The following is a 15,172-nucleotide window of genomic DNA, read 5'->3' on the forward strand; positions in this document are numbered from 1 at the left end:
GCCTGTACTGACAAGCCCATATCTATGGGCAGAGTGAAAACTCTGAAAGTTTAATGGTCACTGAAACCAGGACCTTGCACAGTCTCAAGTCCTCTTGCTAGTGTCAACAGTGTCAACTAGTGTCAACAGAGGCCAGAGAAGCAGTGTTTCTGGAGTACTGGCTGTGTAACCCTAAAGACCACTCCTAAAGTCCCAATGTTTGCTATCATTTATTGGGTCATAGGTTTGCATGGATCAGGGCTCATAGCTTGGGGCTGGTTCACCAATTTATTAACACCACCTTGGGATTAGTTGCTTAGCATATCAAGGACTACCTGGAGCTTGCTTTCGTTTTGAGGCCTAGTTCTTATCAGAGCTGCATAGTGACAAGCTCCTATTTTACAGGCATCACATTATTCCAAATCATACAAAATAGCTTTTAAGTTACACAAAATGGTTTCACTTATGTTCCTACTATGTAGAGCTGGGCTGCATCAGAATACTAGTTTAACAAGAGCCAACGAGCAAGCCAGTAAGCAATGTTCCCCTGGGATTTGTATTTCAGTTCCCGACTCTCTGTTACATCTTTTCAGTGTCAAAGAATTTTGTAATTTAGTCAACAAAATAACAGTTAGTGAAACCTCATTATGTATTAACAAGGTATTTTGAAGAAAAAGGCAGTAACTTTTAAAAGGGTTATTTTTCAGACTTAAGATTACTAAAAAAAAAATCAATATAAAATGTGACTGTATGGGAAATATTTCTGTGAAAGTGCCATGAGAGTCTAAGCAATATATAAACAAAACACTGTAACTGTCATGAATGTTTTCTGGGCTGGGTGTGGTGGAGCAAGCACACCTGTAGCCCTACACTAGGAAAGCAGAGACAGGAAGATGGTGAGTTCAAGGCCATCCTTGGCTATATTGTGAAAATGGCTTCTAAGTGGGAAAAGTTTGGATTGTGTCAAACTATCTTTACTTGTACTCAACACAGTTTGACATAAGCTGTCCATCAACTGTCTGGTGTGTGTGTGTGTGTGTGTGTGTGATAATATCCACTGTATTCCATGCATGAGAGTTATATAGGGAACTGAATCCACTGTAATCCAGCAAGGCAATGCTTTAATCTTCTAAAAGTATTTAAATTAGGGATACTTGGGTTTGCATTAGGATAGGAACTGTAAGATTTCCATTTTGAGTAAGATGGACTTATACAGAGTAGAGTAGGATTTTAAGATAAAATGAGCACAGGGCGTGTGAATACCTACCTGTGCATTTTCTTTTTCATTAGATACCTTGCTGAGAAGGTCGGGTCACCTGCACTAATATAGAAGTTTAGCAGTCTTTAGTCTCCCTCCACTGTAAACTGAAGGCATGCACACCTACACTTCTCTGTTTCATTTTACCTCTCATATATGTGGAATCCTCTAGAAAACCATCCCAAAGACCCACTGCACCACAAAGACAGGCTAGTGTCAGGCTGTCTTCAAGGCTCTCTTAACCAGTGGTGGATTGGATACATTTCCTCTCCCGTTTATCACTTTTGAAATGATTCCTCTAGTTTGCAGAGCATTTCAGTGAGCAGTAAGTATGGGAGAAAAACCTTTTACCTTTAGCCAAAGCTAAGATTAAAGACAGCATGACAAGCTACTTGGGGCCACCATCGGCGCTCCGGGTAGCAGCAAGACCAAGATGGGATATTTAGAAGCAGACAAAGTTTATCTCTCTTAACAGTTGCCCTTTTATGTAGTCTCCAGCCCTCACTTAAAGGTTCAGTGTTGTTGTACGTAAGCCCCATCTGTTCCCTAAGTATAGCTTCTTCCAAAGCCACTCAATGGCCCTCTTACTGATTGTCCCACTCTCTTTGAAACTTTTCAAGGCCAGTAGGTGCAGGGCGGGAGAGCAGAGAAGGGAATGGTTGTGTCCATTTGCTTCAACCACTGCAAGCTGAGAAGATCCGGCTTTCCCTTAACTGTTTTTTGTTCCAGCTTCACATCTGGCCAGCCATATATATCCTGTTGAATGGTTGTAAAGTCATTGACATGTAATATGTATCAGAAGCTTGTGATAATTAACAGTATTTTGGGGGATTGGTTATTTTTATTTATGATTTTATTCCTCCCTTATTTTTTTTCTTTTTCATTGATTGATTTTGTTGTTTGTTAATTTCATGCACACACACATACACACACACACACACACAAAATGAATGAATAATTACTCTGTACTCCAATCTCTCTTATTTCCTTTCCAGCCCTAAAACACACACACACATGTATGCACAATCACAAGCAAGTATGCACACACATCAGTCCCTTTTCTAGGTTCATTACTTTTGGTTTCATCATCTGGCCCATTATTTTATCCAGGGCCATCTATGTCTCCAGTGGGTTAGAAGCACCCCTGGAACCTGGTGAGGTCATTGATGGGTACAGGACTCAAGAATTGACTTCCTTCCTCCCTAAAACTGGCAATAAAATTATTTTAGGAACAAAGACTCTCGTCGGTATGAAAACCCTGGGATCCTAGAGAGGGAAAAGGTGAAGTATATCCTACTGCTACAACTGGGGAGTTGTACTGCATTAGCCAAGTCACTCACCTGAGCTCTGATTGTTCATTTGCCATCTAGGGGTTAGTCTTTGTAACAGTCTCTAGACTAAAAGAATCATGCTCACCCCCTGCACCCCTTTTGTCCTAACTTTCCTTTTACACTTGGCTCATGCCAAGCCTGTGAGTATAGTGTGAGGCTCTTCTGCCTCATTCCCTTGAGTATCCTACCAAATGCCATTTGGTGTGAGACACTTAGCGTCCTTCGAAGGTCAGTCTGAGAACTTTTAAAGCCCTCTGTGGCATTTCCCATCAGGCCCATCAGGAACACTGCTTGTGCCTTTACAAGATGTTCCTTTTTATGGGACTTCAGGAGAATTTGGTGTCTGCTGTAACTGCCAAGCAGCGTGGCGCTTCTGAGCATTGGGTTTATTTTAAGCTTATGGCCAGTAAATTATGTAACTGACCGAGTTTCCCTTTCTGAGGTGCCTGCTAGAAAGCTTACAGCAAGATTCACAGCTCATCCAGAGGAAGTGCACTGCTCATCACAGGCTGTTCCAGTCTTTATTTCTGCATGTGTTGCCCCACCTCCATCTTTGTTGTTCTTTTATTGTAAGGAGTTATATAATTTAAACATTATTTTAAAATTTATCCATGAGCGCTTAGCTTACTGTAGAGTGAGTTGGCTAGCATGTGCAAACCCCAAACTCAACACTTAGTACTACCAAAAACAAATTATTATTCTTTCAAATTTCCTTAAATGCATTCTCAAGTTTGGTGAGAGGAAGGAAGAGCATTGGAAAGGGGAGGAGAGAAAATGTGGATTATATCAATTTCACTTGCTATAACTCCTATAGCTAAAAGCTGATTTACTTTTCATCACATGGTACTAGTTGGGTCTACATAGTAAGTTCCAGGACAGCCAGGACTACATAGTAAGATCCTACTTCAAGAGGGGGAGGGATCTAGTGATATAGAATGAATTTTTCCATGAGTAAAATTTTAGACTTTTTAACAAAGGGAAAGAAAGAAGTTTGGATAGTGAGTGTTTATAGATCATGAGAATGGTTTGGAATACTACTAGAAAAGAAGCCACATAAAGGCTGGTTGACTCTGTTCACTATAGGGGAAAGTGGCTCCCAGTTTATTAGAGGGTAAACTGAATGCTCCACCTGGGTTGGCTTGTAAAATTACTTTTTATTTGGCACAGAACAAGATGGAGAAAAACAATAGCTCAGGATTCTGAAAACCTTACCCTGCCTGTTTTTGAACAATTAACTTGCACTGCTTTAGTGTGGGGGTGAACCTTGACTATTGACTTGACTAGACTGAAAAACCTTGAAGGTTACTTAGTAAAGTGCTCCCTTGGGTGTGTCTGGTATCATTTCCAGGGAGAGTTAACTAAGGAGACAAGACCTACTTTGAATGTGGAAGTCTCCATTCCATACATAAAGATGGGGTGGGATAAAAGCTGAGAAAGGAGGAAGCCATCAAAGACCACCCCCCTGCCCTATCTCCCTCTTTTCTCTTTTCTCTCTCTCTCCCTCTCTTCCCCTCTCTCTTTCTCCCACTTTCCTCCCTCTCCCTCTCTTCCTCTTTCCCTCTCTGTTGCTATGATGTGAGCTACCCTACCTTCATGTTTTCCTTGTCATGATTGATCAAAACCTCTGAAACTATAAGCCAAGGTAAATAATTATTTCCTTTAAGTCTTCTTATTCAGCTATTGGTAACAGTAACAACAGTGTGACAAAGTTTCTTCCTTTATAAACTAGAAGTAAATCAGAACTTACACCCCAGGAATTGTAAGAATCACCTGTGTCAAATTTCTAGTCTACTTTATGGCCTGGAACCCAGTGGGAATCCATGCATGTCAGCTGTTATCTTCTTTCTCTTTTCTTCTTGAGCAAAGGATTTCAAAAAGTGTTGAACTGGGGGCTGGAGAGATGGTTCAGTGGTTAAGAGCACTCCAGTAACCACATGGTGGCTCACAACCATCTGTAATGGGATCTGATGCTCTCTTCTGGTGTGTTTGAAGACAGCTACAGTGTACTCATACACATAAAATAAATAAATCTTTTTAAAATAGTGTTGAATTCCCTGAGCCTTAGGTATGGGAGTTGGGTTATAGCTGTCTCGGTCTGACTGAGTTCTGCATTTTGATTGGCTATAGTTGGTTGGCTAGTCCTCTACCTGTTCAAAGAGAAGTTTCCTTGTCGTCGGGTGAAGACTACACTTATATGTATATAGGAAGACAAATATTTAGAGTGTAGTTAGGGGTTATGCTGGTTAAGTAAAGTGGTTGTAGTTGTAGGTTCTTCTCTGATCTATTATTTCACTAGCCCTGGGTAATTGGCCGTTACCAGTACCAGGCATGATTTTCTTTTTGTTGAGTGACCATAAATCAAATTACAGAGCTTTGGATTAGCACCACAGTATGCTACTACTGTACCCTTAGAATTATACTGGCATGCTGGTCATATTGTGATTCATTGGCATCAAAGCTGTGTAGGATTGTAAGAGCCAGAGGATGAGGGGATTGTGTTGAGATTGTGCCTCCTAGCAATGGCAGAAGCTATATCCATAAAGTTTTAGCAACATGATTGGCTAAACAGGAACTTAACAAGGACAACAGCAGTAGGCATGCCAAAGTGTAGTGGAGAAAGCCCACAAGGCATTAATTCTACACAAAGAACTACAAGCAATTAAGGAACATTGAGAACAGGATATATAGCCTTATCCAGGGAAGAGCACAGTGTGTTGTCTAGCTTTATGTCAACTTGACACAAACGAGAGTCACTGGAGAGAAGAGAGCCTCAACTGAGAAAATGCCTCTATAGGATTCAGTGATAGGCAAGCCTGTAGGGCATTTTCTTAATTACTGACTGATGTGGGAGGGTATGTGGCCACCCCTTTATGGGTAAGGCCATCTATGGTCAGGTGGTCTGCGATTTTATAAGAAAGCCATGGGAGAAAGCCACTACTCTAACCTCTGTATTAGTTCCTGCCCCCATGTTCCTGCCTTATATGAGTTCCTGTTCTGACTTCTTTCAATGATGAATAATGATGTGGAAGCATAAGCCAAATAAAGCCTTTCCTCCCCAAGGTACTTTGCTCTTAGTGCTTTATCACAGCAATAGTAACCTTAACTAGGGCACACACAGACTGACTATTCAATATCCAATGGCCATCCTTGAAAACATACATTCAAGTAGTATTATACAGACTGAGTAGCTTGCATTTATGTATTTAGAAATATATATGCATATACATATATGCATGTATGATCAGTTAATGAAAAAAGAGGCTATGCATTTGAAAGAGAGCAAGAAAAGTGTGTAAGAGTAGATTTGGTTTGAGGAAAAGGAGAGGGAAAATGGTATAATAATATCATAATCTCCAAAAGTAAAATAAGTAAAATGAAGTAGTAACTTGCTAATTTTGTAAATGAATGCTATGGTGGAGTCAGTGGCGGGATATCTCTCTCTCTCTCTCTCTCTCTCTCTCTCTCTCTCTCTCTCTCTCTCTCTCTGTGTGTGTGTGTGTGTGTGTGTGTGTGTGTGTTAGAATTTTAGAGTCTATCAAGCGTGTTTTGTGGTAACAAAAAGGGGAAATGTGCATTTCTCTTTCTTGGTCATTCCAATCAAAGAGGAAATTAAAATAACCACTTGGAAGTATTTTATGCTGTGGTCAACCTGGACTTGCTCAAGAGATATTATATCTGAATAACATGCCTTTTTCCATGCAAAGACCAATATTTTCTTTCCTATATGCAGGTTATATTTCTTTCCATCCATAATGAGTTAAATGAATGGGTCAAATTTATTTTCGGAATAAAGGATGAGCCATGGTGAATTTTAATCAGTGGATGGTCTTGGACTTGGTTTTTCATCATTACCTTTCTAATTAGCATAGTGGACCTCTGCCTTTGTACAGTGTTTCTCTTGCAGTTGGAAAGTAGTGATGTTCCCTCATTGCCCTGACTTCTGTTGGGGAAAACCAGAAGTCTGGGTAGAGAGGATTTGAGCCAGAGAAAGAGGAGACGATTGGAAGCTGTGATTGCTTATTTTCCTTGGGTACACTCTGAGTAAGGAGTTAAATGAAGAAAATTTAAAAAGACTCACTAAGCCACACATCCCTACAAAGCAGAGGGAGACAGTTGGGAACCTGGGTGAATTCTAATGTTTAAATGTTTTACTACTTTGTGTTGCAAAGTAGGGACATGCCCTTGGGTCAACTTTTAGAGACTCAAAGGAAAAGGAATAGAAGTGGATTTTGACATTCCTTGCAAGTTTCCTTGAGCTATGCAGAAAAAAAGGGGGCATTGGATTTAAATGACTTTCATTGCAGGATTGAACTCCTTTAGATGTGATTGTATTACAAGATAAGAGGGGATTATTAGGATTACTCAGTTTTATCACACACTTGAGTGTAGCATGTGTTACTTAAGCTGCAATGTAAAGGCTGTCTTCCAGAGTCCAACCTGTGACTCAGGCTTCATGGACAAAAGACAGTTGGAATGTGTCTCTATACAAAATCAGAATCTTACCCAAAAACTGAAGTTTTTCTGTTTTGTTTTAGGGGAAGGTGTCAGTTACTTGGCTCTCAAGCATGATCTTTCTAAGTTATAATGTTGAGTCAGTTCACAACATTGGAAGTGCTTAAATCTTACGGAAGCCAAGTACTCATTGCATGTCTTCTAGTAGTTTCCGAAGCATGACTTCCTCTTCCCTAACTACCTCATTATTTTGATGACTCCTCCTGTTATCTGTGTGTAGTGTTATTACTGAAAAATATGGTTATTGATCTGAAAAAACAAACATCATAGTAGATTAAGGAATACAGAAACCTTGGCAAAAAAATAAATTTGCAAAAGAATGATACGTATTTTTGTTGAAGCTGAGTCAAATAAAATTGTGCTTTTTGGTTGCTAAAGAAGTAAAGATTAAGGCTGAGGAGATGAGTTAGCAAAGTGCTTGCTATGCAAGTTTGAGGACCTGACTTCAGATCTCAAGCACCCAGGAGAAAGCTAAGGGTGGTGGTATGCGCCTATAATTCTAATGCTTGGGGAGGCTAAGGTAATAGGATGCCTGAGGCTTGCTGGCCTTCTAGTTTAGCCAAATTAGTAAGCTGCAGGTTTAATGGGAGACCTTGACTCAAGAAAACCAAAGTGGAGAACAATTGTCGAAGACACCCAATATTGACCTCTGTCCTACATGTACTCCTATGCGTACATGCTCTCACATACATGAACACACCAGAGGAAGTGAAAGAGGAGGAAAAGGAAGAGGAGGAAGAGAAGAGAAGTAAGAAAAAGAGAGAAGAAGCAGAGGAAGGGGTACAATGATTAACAAGGATATGAGGGGCTTCATAAGAGTCCTGCTTGGGATCCTAAAGTGAGACAGAATAGTCAGAACAAGACAAGGAGCAGACTAGAGCAGACCCACCCATGAAGGCATATCAAATTGTCCCATCAGACTGAACCACAGTCATGCATGGAAATGGGCAGAGATGAGAGTTTTTTCCCTCTGTTGTTTTTGATCATACTTTCCTGTTCCAATCCTCAGAGCTCATCCACTTCTCTCACCTCTCGCTCCATGTCCTCAGGAAGTACCATCATCATCTTTGACGTAGATGATCCCAATGTTGTTTCGTGGCTGCTCTCTGCTTTCCCTTCAGCCATCTTTCAACCCAGCTGCAACCTTACCACCAACCTGCACATTAAATGTTGTCTGTCTGGTCCTGCCTATGGCTGTCTGAATGAAACCATCCCATTGCTCTTACTACAAAGACTAAAGCCCTAGCACAGAGGCCGTGGCATGCTTACCACCTGCCTTCTAAATCCATTTTTGTCTGTCTCCCTCTTACTTGATCCTCTGACTCCTTAAATAGTATCATCCTTTCCTCTACAGAGACATTTGTAGATGCTTCTTTCGATGCTCAAACCTCTCCCCTCCCTTTCATTTCAAACTTAACTCCATCCCACTTGGCAACCTTAGCTCAAAGAGCACTTCCCCCAAATACCTTTTCTTCCTTTAGTAATTTCAAATGTTTACCTGCTCTATATTTTTGGAACATTCTCTACTTTCATCCAACTAATATCCTAACTTGTAAATATGTGTGTGTGTGTGTGTGTGTGAGTGTGTGTATGTGTGTGTGTGTGTGTGTGTGTGTAGATTCAAGGGGTTCCCCTGTATCTTGACCTCCCTATATTTAAAAATCTTGGGTAATATTTTCTATTTTGTGACCAGCACCTGCAGATTCATGTGCATGCCAACAGCACTCAGCTGATATCGACTTAGCAGACAGATAAGGATAATTGTTGTTTTTTCTGTTGCTGTTTCTGTTGGGTGGTTAGTGGTGGTGGTGGTGGTGGTGGTGGTGGTGGTGGTGGTGGTGGTATTGTTTTGCATTTATGGAAAGCAGGGGAGTGGGCTGGTTTTTTTGTTTTGTTTTTGTTTTTTTTGGAGGACTTAAGAACTCTGGGAGCTGAATGTGTGTTGCTGTAACACTGGACTATGCTTGGTGGGTGTGAAGTGAGCAGAGGCTATCACAGCCCTGAGACTGAAGACTAGTTCTGTGAAACCTCGGCCAATGAAAGAGCTGTAACACCCAAACAAAGTCTCTTCTGTTCTACTCTTGTCATTAGCTGATTACACAATTATGTATGACTTGTGAAATGATGTATAAAATCATAGAAGCTGGTGCTGGCAAGGTACCTTAAGAGTTTGTTTACAACCATGCCAGATCACCTAAGTTCCTTCCCCAGGATGTACATGTTGGAAGGTCAGCTGTGAGTCCTATATGCTATCCTCTGACTACTGCACACGGTCTGTGGCATATGCACAAAAATAAGTAAATGTAACAAATGCATGGACATGTATACATGTTATACTGGCAGATCTTTTGAAACATATGTATCTTATAAAATAATTGAATTAGGTTAAATTTATCTGTATCCTTGAATATTTCTCATTTGTTTTGGGTAAAAACATCCAAAGTACTATATTTTTAAAATATGCTATAATAGTTATCTGTAATCACCCTGTTTTGCAATAGCCTGTTAGAATTTCTGTGTGTGCATATGTGTGGCATATGCATGCCTAAACAGATGTGTGTATGTATGTGCTCACCTGTATATGCTTATATAAGCTCACACATGCATGTGTGTGTTGAGGCCAAAGGTCAACAATAGATGTATTTCTCCATCTTTTCCTTTATATTTGGGTGAAACGGGTTCTTACCGAACCTAGTGCTCATGAGTTTGGCTAGACTGGCTAGACAGTAAGCTCCTAGGATCCACCTTTCTCTGCTTCTGCTCATCCTACAGTACTATAAGAGTGGTCATCACCATGGCAATACATGATGTGAGGGGTAAGAATCCAAGCTCAGGTGTTTAAGCCATCTCCCAGTCCTCTATGCTAGGACTTCTTGCTCCTCTGGATAGCTAATACCATGGTGTTCAAACTCCCCTTCGGCTCCCTCTTGGACATCACTTTTTGCAGCTGGCTTAATTTCTCTAGTGTCATTTTTCTGAGGAATTACACCATCTCAATTGCTGTGTGCTTTCTCTCTTGTCACTAGGAGTAGCACACAACATGAATAACAAAACAGCCTTTGACATCATATATATATATATATATATATATATATATATATATATATACACACACACACACACATATATATATGTGAGTCTTCATAATTACCTCAATCACTCTTTCTTTGTTATCATGTTGCAATATTTTAATGTAAAGATACCATATATGATTACAAAATACCTCAATGAACCATTCATTAGCTTTGTGGTGAATTCCATAAATCACAATCTATTTAATTAACTTCATTTGATTTGATTACTTAGTAGCTGTGCACTAATTGCCAATATGTAAGCTCAGCAGCTTCAGACTTCTTACTGGAGAATCTGTTTCTGTTTTGGGAGAAGAGTCCAGTATTTTTAGACCAAATTATCTAGAGAGGGTTGTTTTTCCTACTTGTTAATAAAAATAGGCAGTTATTTTCAAATTTAACAGATCCAGTCATGCTGGATAAAATCTGACTGAACTCTGCTGTGGAACTGGGCACCACTCCCTGCTTCACTTCTCTGCCCCATCAGCTCCTATCTCTCCATATGCTCCTTGGATACTATGAATTAACTATTCGCTCTAACACTAGCACACAGAGGTATTTGTAAAATATGGGTTTCAGTTCTTTAACTGGGGTCAAAATAGGAGTCGCTTAGACAATATGGGAACATGTTTCTCTTTATAATGCCATACCATGATAAGGCACTTCCAACGGATATGGCAGCTCCCAGTGAGAGATTGGAAACCTGTTGCCATGTCCCTAGAATGTGGGGCAGGCTTTCCTGTGTAGTGTACAGCACTACATCTAAATTAGGGCAACAGGAAAGAGGAAAATACAAGAGGAAGGCAAGGTCCATGCCCCTAAGAACACCCATGCGATTGATGCATATCACTTTTGCTTCTTTCTCATTGGCCAGAAGCTTGGCACATGCACTGCCCCACCCCCCAGCCCCCAGTTGCTAGGGAAGCTGGATTATTTGCCTTTGTACAAGCTCTCTATTGTTTATTCTGGTTACTATGGATGAAATGATAAGTAAAAAAGACTCAAGTGTGAATTTATGTCTCCTTGTCCAGATGTCATTTTCTGTGCTCAGTGTACACATAAGGAAGGTCTGAATTTCTGGGAGGATGAATTTTAGTTTGCAGACTTTGGACCAAGTGTTGTGAGGTACACCCGTAACCCAGCACTTGGGAGGTGGAGGCAGGAGGATCCCTGTCTGCATAGCACATAATACATCTGAGAATATGCTGTGTGATGTGAAACCCTGTTTCAGAAAGCCCCAGGAGCTGGAGAGGCACATGCACATGCGCACACACAGGACAATCCAAGAAAAGAAGTAAAAATATAAATCCCAAAACATACTTTGAGTGTATCCATGTTGTCTTAATGGATATGAGTATGTTGGCCTCACACATTTTTCCTTGTATATTTTACATAAGTAGATGTAGCATGTATCTAGTCTGCATGCGGATTTTTTTGCTGCCTTTACTGCCTAGTTACCTGGCCTTCTTTCTCAACTTATTGTTCACTGGCTGCTGCACCGCCTGTGTTGTAAACGTATCCCTGTGTTGTCCACGTATCCGTAAAAGAAGCCCACGTATCCCTGACTATACAGAGCCCTGAGCATACCAGGGAAGAAAAGTTAGGAGCTGTTCCCATTACTGAACCATTGCTGTTCCCTAGTATTCTCATTACTCCTTGTCACTTTGTTTTCTTCCCTCTGCTGTGTTGTAAGATCTAGAGCCTGGTTTTGGTGTAGTGGCACCTGCCTCTGTCAGCCCTTATAAGGAAGATGGTGGCATGGACTACTCCCTATAGAAAGGAAAGGAAAGGGAGTCACAGATGAAATGTACTTTATTATTTCCGACCCACAGCATGTTAACCTAGCACCAAGAGGATGAAAGGTCCCCAGCAAGCGTTTGCAGAGCCCACTTAGAATGCTCAGCATTCTTTCCAGGGTTCCTGAATGGCAGTGTGGGTGGAATCTCTAATGAACTTGGGTATCTCTCACATATTGTGTTTAAAAATACCATACTTAATAAAAAGTGAAGTGAATTCTGAACTCAAGGAGAGATGACTCTCTACCAGTGTTTTCATCTTATTCAAACTTTGACTTCATTTTTATTTTATTTTTTTTATGAAATGTGAGATAAAGGGACTTTTTAAAAACCCTGATCCTTCACACTTCCCTACCTACCCATATCTCTCTCTCTCTCTCTCTCTCTCTCTCTCTCTCTCTCACTTTCTCTCTTGTTTTCTCTCTCTCTCTCTCTCTCTCTCTCTCTCTCTTACACACACACACACACACATATACACATACACACACATACAGTGGGGGGAAGGGAAAAATTATCAAGTCATATCATACAAAAATTTTAATAAAACCTTGACTGTGTATTTATTAGATTACGATACTTCTTATCATGTCTTCAAAAAAATCAAGCTGAAATCCTGTATACTAGGAATATATCTTGTATAGTCCAAAAAAAAAATGCCAATCTTCTTTAGAAGACTCAATTCAAAAGTTAATTCCTCATTTAATTTAGAAATGTCTCTTACTTAATCAAAGCTCTACATCAGTGGTTCTCAACCTGTGGATCATGATCCCTTTGGGGGGGAGTGGTATCAAACGACCCTTTTACAGAGGTTGCATATCAGATATCTAGCATAACAGATATTTATATTATAATTCATGACAGTATCAAAATTACAGTTATGAAGTAACAACTAAATAAGTTTATGGTTCAGAGCCACCACAACATGAGAGGAACTGTTTTAAAGGGTGACAGTGTTAGAAAGGTGGAGAGCCACCTTTTTACATAGTAATATTTTCCCCTTGAACCTTCAAAACCCTAGATGGTTAGTACTCAATAAAGCCATAGAATTGGGGAGTATGTTTCGTCTAGGCTATTAATTATACCACTGCTATATTACCAAGCACTAAGGGGCTTAGTTCCTCTGCCAGTCTGAATTAAAACAGAGACACGTTCCAGTTCTCAGTCATTCTAAGACGAATAAGAGCAACACAGGAGCCAGTTAACTAGGCTCTAAAGAAAACATGAGCCAAAGGTTGAGAATTAGTAAGCGCTTATTTTCTACAGGCCTAAGGAGCATGACAGTGGTTGTTGATCTTAGACTATGGTGTGAAGTTAATTAATGTACCTTTTAAAGTAATATGGAGTGACTTGGGTGTGAGAGCAAATTTGGGTCAATATGTGTGGTGTACTAAAAGGTTATATGAATCACTGCTTATTAGAATGATTGATATCACCCAAATTAATAGCTGAGTCCCCAATGCCTTAATGATTCATCTTTCATGGTGTGGCGTGTACAAGGCCTCAGATGAAGAATGTAAAGATCTGCTCTCTGCCAGAAAGCTGTGTCTTTGGGGGAAAGATATAAATAATAGTTTACATGGAGTACTGACTGTAAGCTCTCAGGCTATGGAGCGTTTGGCTCATTGTGTCTAAATCATAGGTGATATATTATTTAACCAATTAGTTAGGTCTGACTCTAATCACATTTGCCTGCCAGAGCTATGTTTACTTAACATGTTTCAATGTAGAAAATGAGTCTTTTGCAAGAAGAAAAAAAAAACAAAAAAACAAAAAACCAAAACTGTAGAGCTGCAGTGGCTGAGTGAGTCAGGTCCTGAGGCTACTCCAGTAATCTTCCTCACAATTCCTTTGAAATGCATACTGCAGGACAAAGCTTCTCACAGCGTAGAGGGTGGCTCTGGAGTCCTAAGAATCCACAGTGAATTAAAGTCTAGACTCACTCATTTGTCAGTGGAAGGGGAGGAGGGAGAAAGAGCAAATCAGATATGCCCAAAATGTTACTGAGGTACGAGTGAATCAAGGATGCTCTCGCCAGGCTATGCGAAGTGAGGAGGGCGATGTAACAGCCAAACAGCGGCAGCGTTGTTCTCAGAAAGGCTCATCAACAGCAGCCAGAGTAGGCCTCCTCCCTTCTGAAGCGGCATACTGCAGCCTGATGAAATGCAAGACTCTGAGGTTTGAAAAATCTCTGGGGTTGAGTATGGCTACTGTAAAAACCTCGCTCAGAAACCCTGATCATCTGAACAGGCAAAACTCCATGTTAGCAATAGCTCCTTCAGGAAGAGAAATGCTACCTTTTCTAGATTTCTGCCAGTAGGCAGCCCCCTGGAAGAAGATCTCAAATTACCTGTAAGAAAAATTTAAAAGGCAGTCAGAGAGAACAAAGTTTTGGCATGCCTGCAAAAACAGCAGTGTCTGTAAAAACTACCTAGAGACAGCAGCTAAGTGTTGATTTGCCCATGACTCTTACCTGGGAGTGGAAGGTGAGAAGAAATGGACAGTGGCCGTGACGAGAAGCTGAGGCACGGTGCTGCTTGGTGAAGCCACGCTCAGACTGCGTTCTGCCACCTCTTCATGCAGTGCTGCGGGCTGGTACATCGCCGGCGAGTACGGGTGTCCTATGTAAGTTTCTATTGCTGTACAGTTGTAGCTGGGAGCTGAAAATGTAACTTGTGCTTGTCTGGTTTATGCTGCTGCTTTTCGGTGCCTTAATCCCAGTACTGAACCAAACAGAAAATCAATCATTTGTGCTATGAGTTGTCAAGGCACCTGAGGGCTACAATACTCTGAGGTCTTTCTGGAGATGTTTCTCTGTGTTTATCTTTTGTTCTGAGTTACTTAAATAAGGTTGGAAATAACTTGTAGAGGAACTGGTTTGATGTGTGTATGTGTGTGGGGGCGGGGGGTATCTATTGTCTCAGATATCTGTATCAGTTCAAACCAGTTGATATATACTCTTTTGCTCTGAGTTTTCATATTTGAATCCTGGCATGGGAAAGGAAATTATTTTCTAGAGAAGAATTGCTATGGAGTATGTCAAATACAGACAGGCACGGTGGCTAATGTGAAATCCTATTCTGAAGAGCTTCAGAAAAATAGTAGATGATAATCGTTTGATGGATGACACAGCTGTTGCAATAATGCCAGCCTTTCCAACGGCTTTATCATCCCCTGTCTGTTTCTCTGGAACAGCCCTTATTTCGTAGACCTGCCGGGTTTTTTTTT

General features: G+C 40.6%; 1 protein-coding gene across 6 annotated transcripts in view; it reads left to right on the plus strand.

The window, feature by feature from the left end:
* The window catches only part of Cacnb2 (calcium voltage-gated channel auxiliary subunit beta 2), a 376,672-nt gene that overhangs the window by 113,680 nt on the left and 247,820 nt on the right, over positions 1–15,172 (plus strand). For 2 of the 6 annotated variants that reach the window (XM_031369063.1, XM_031369066.1), the window contains exon 1: positions 14,237–14,569. The exons of the other annotated variants lie outside the window; for them this stretch is intronic. In XM_031369063.1, the coding sequence (XP_031224923.1) occupies positions 14,522–14,569 (48 nt within the window). In that variant the 5' untranslated portion in view covers positions 14,237–14,521. Of the gene's footprint in view, positions 1–14,236; positions 14,570–15,172 lie in introns of those variants that run through there. 6 annotated transcript variants of the gene reach the window in all.

The sequence above is a fragment of the Mastomys coucha genome, unplaced genomic scaffold (genome assembly GCF_008632895.1).
Source record: "Mastomys coucha isolate ucsf_1 unplaced genomic scaffold, UCSF_Mcou_1 pScaffold15, whole genome shotgun sequence".
NCBI lineage: Eukaryota > Metazoa > Chordata > Mammalia > Rodentia > Muridae > Mastomys > Mastomys coucha.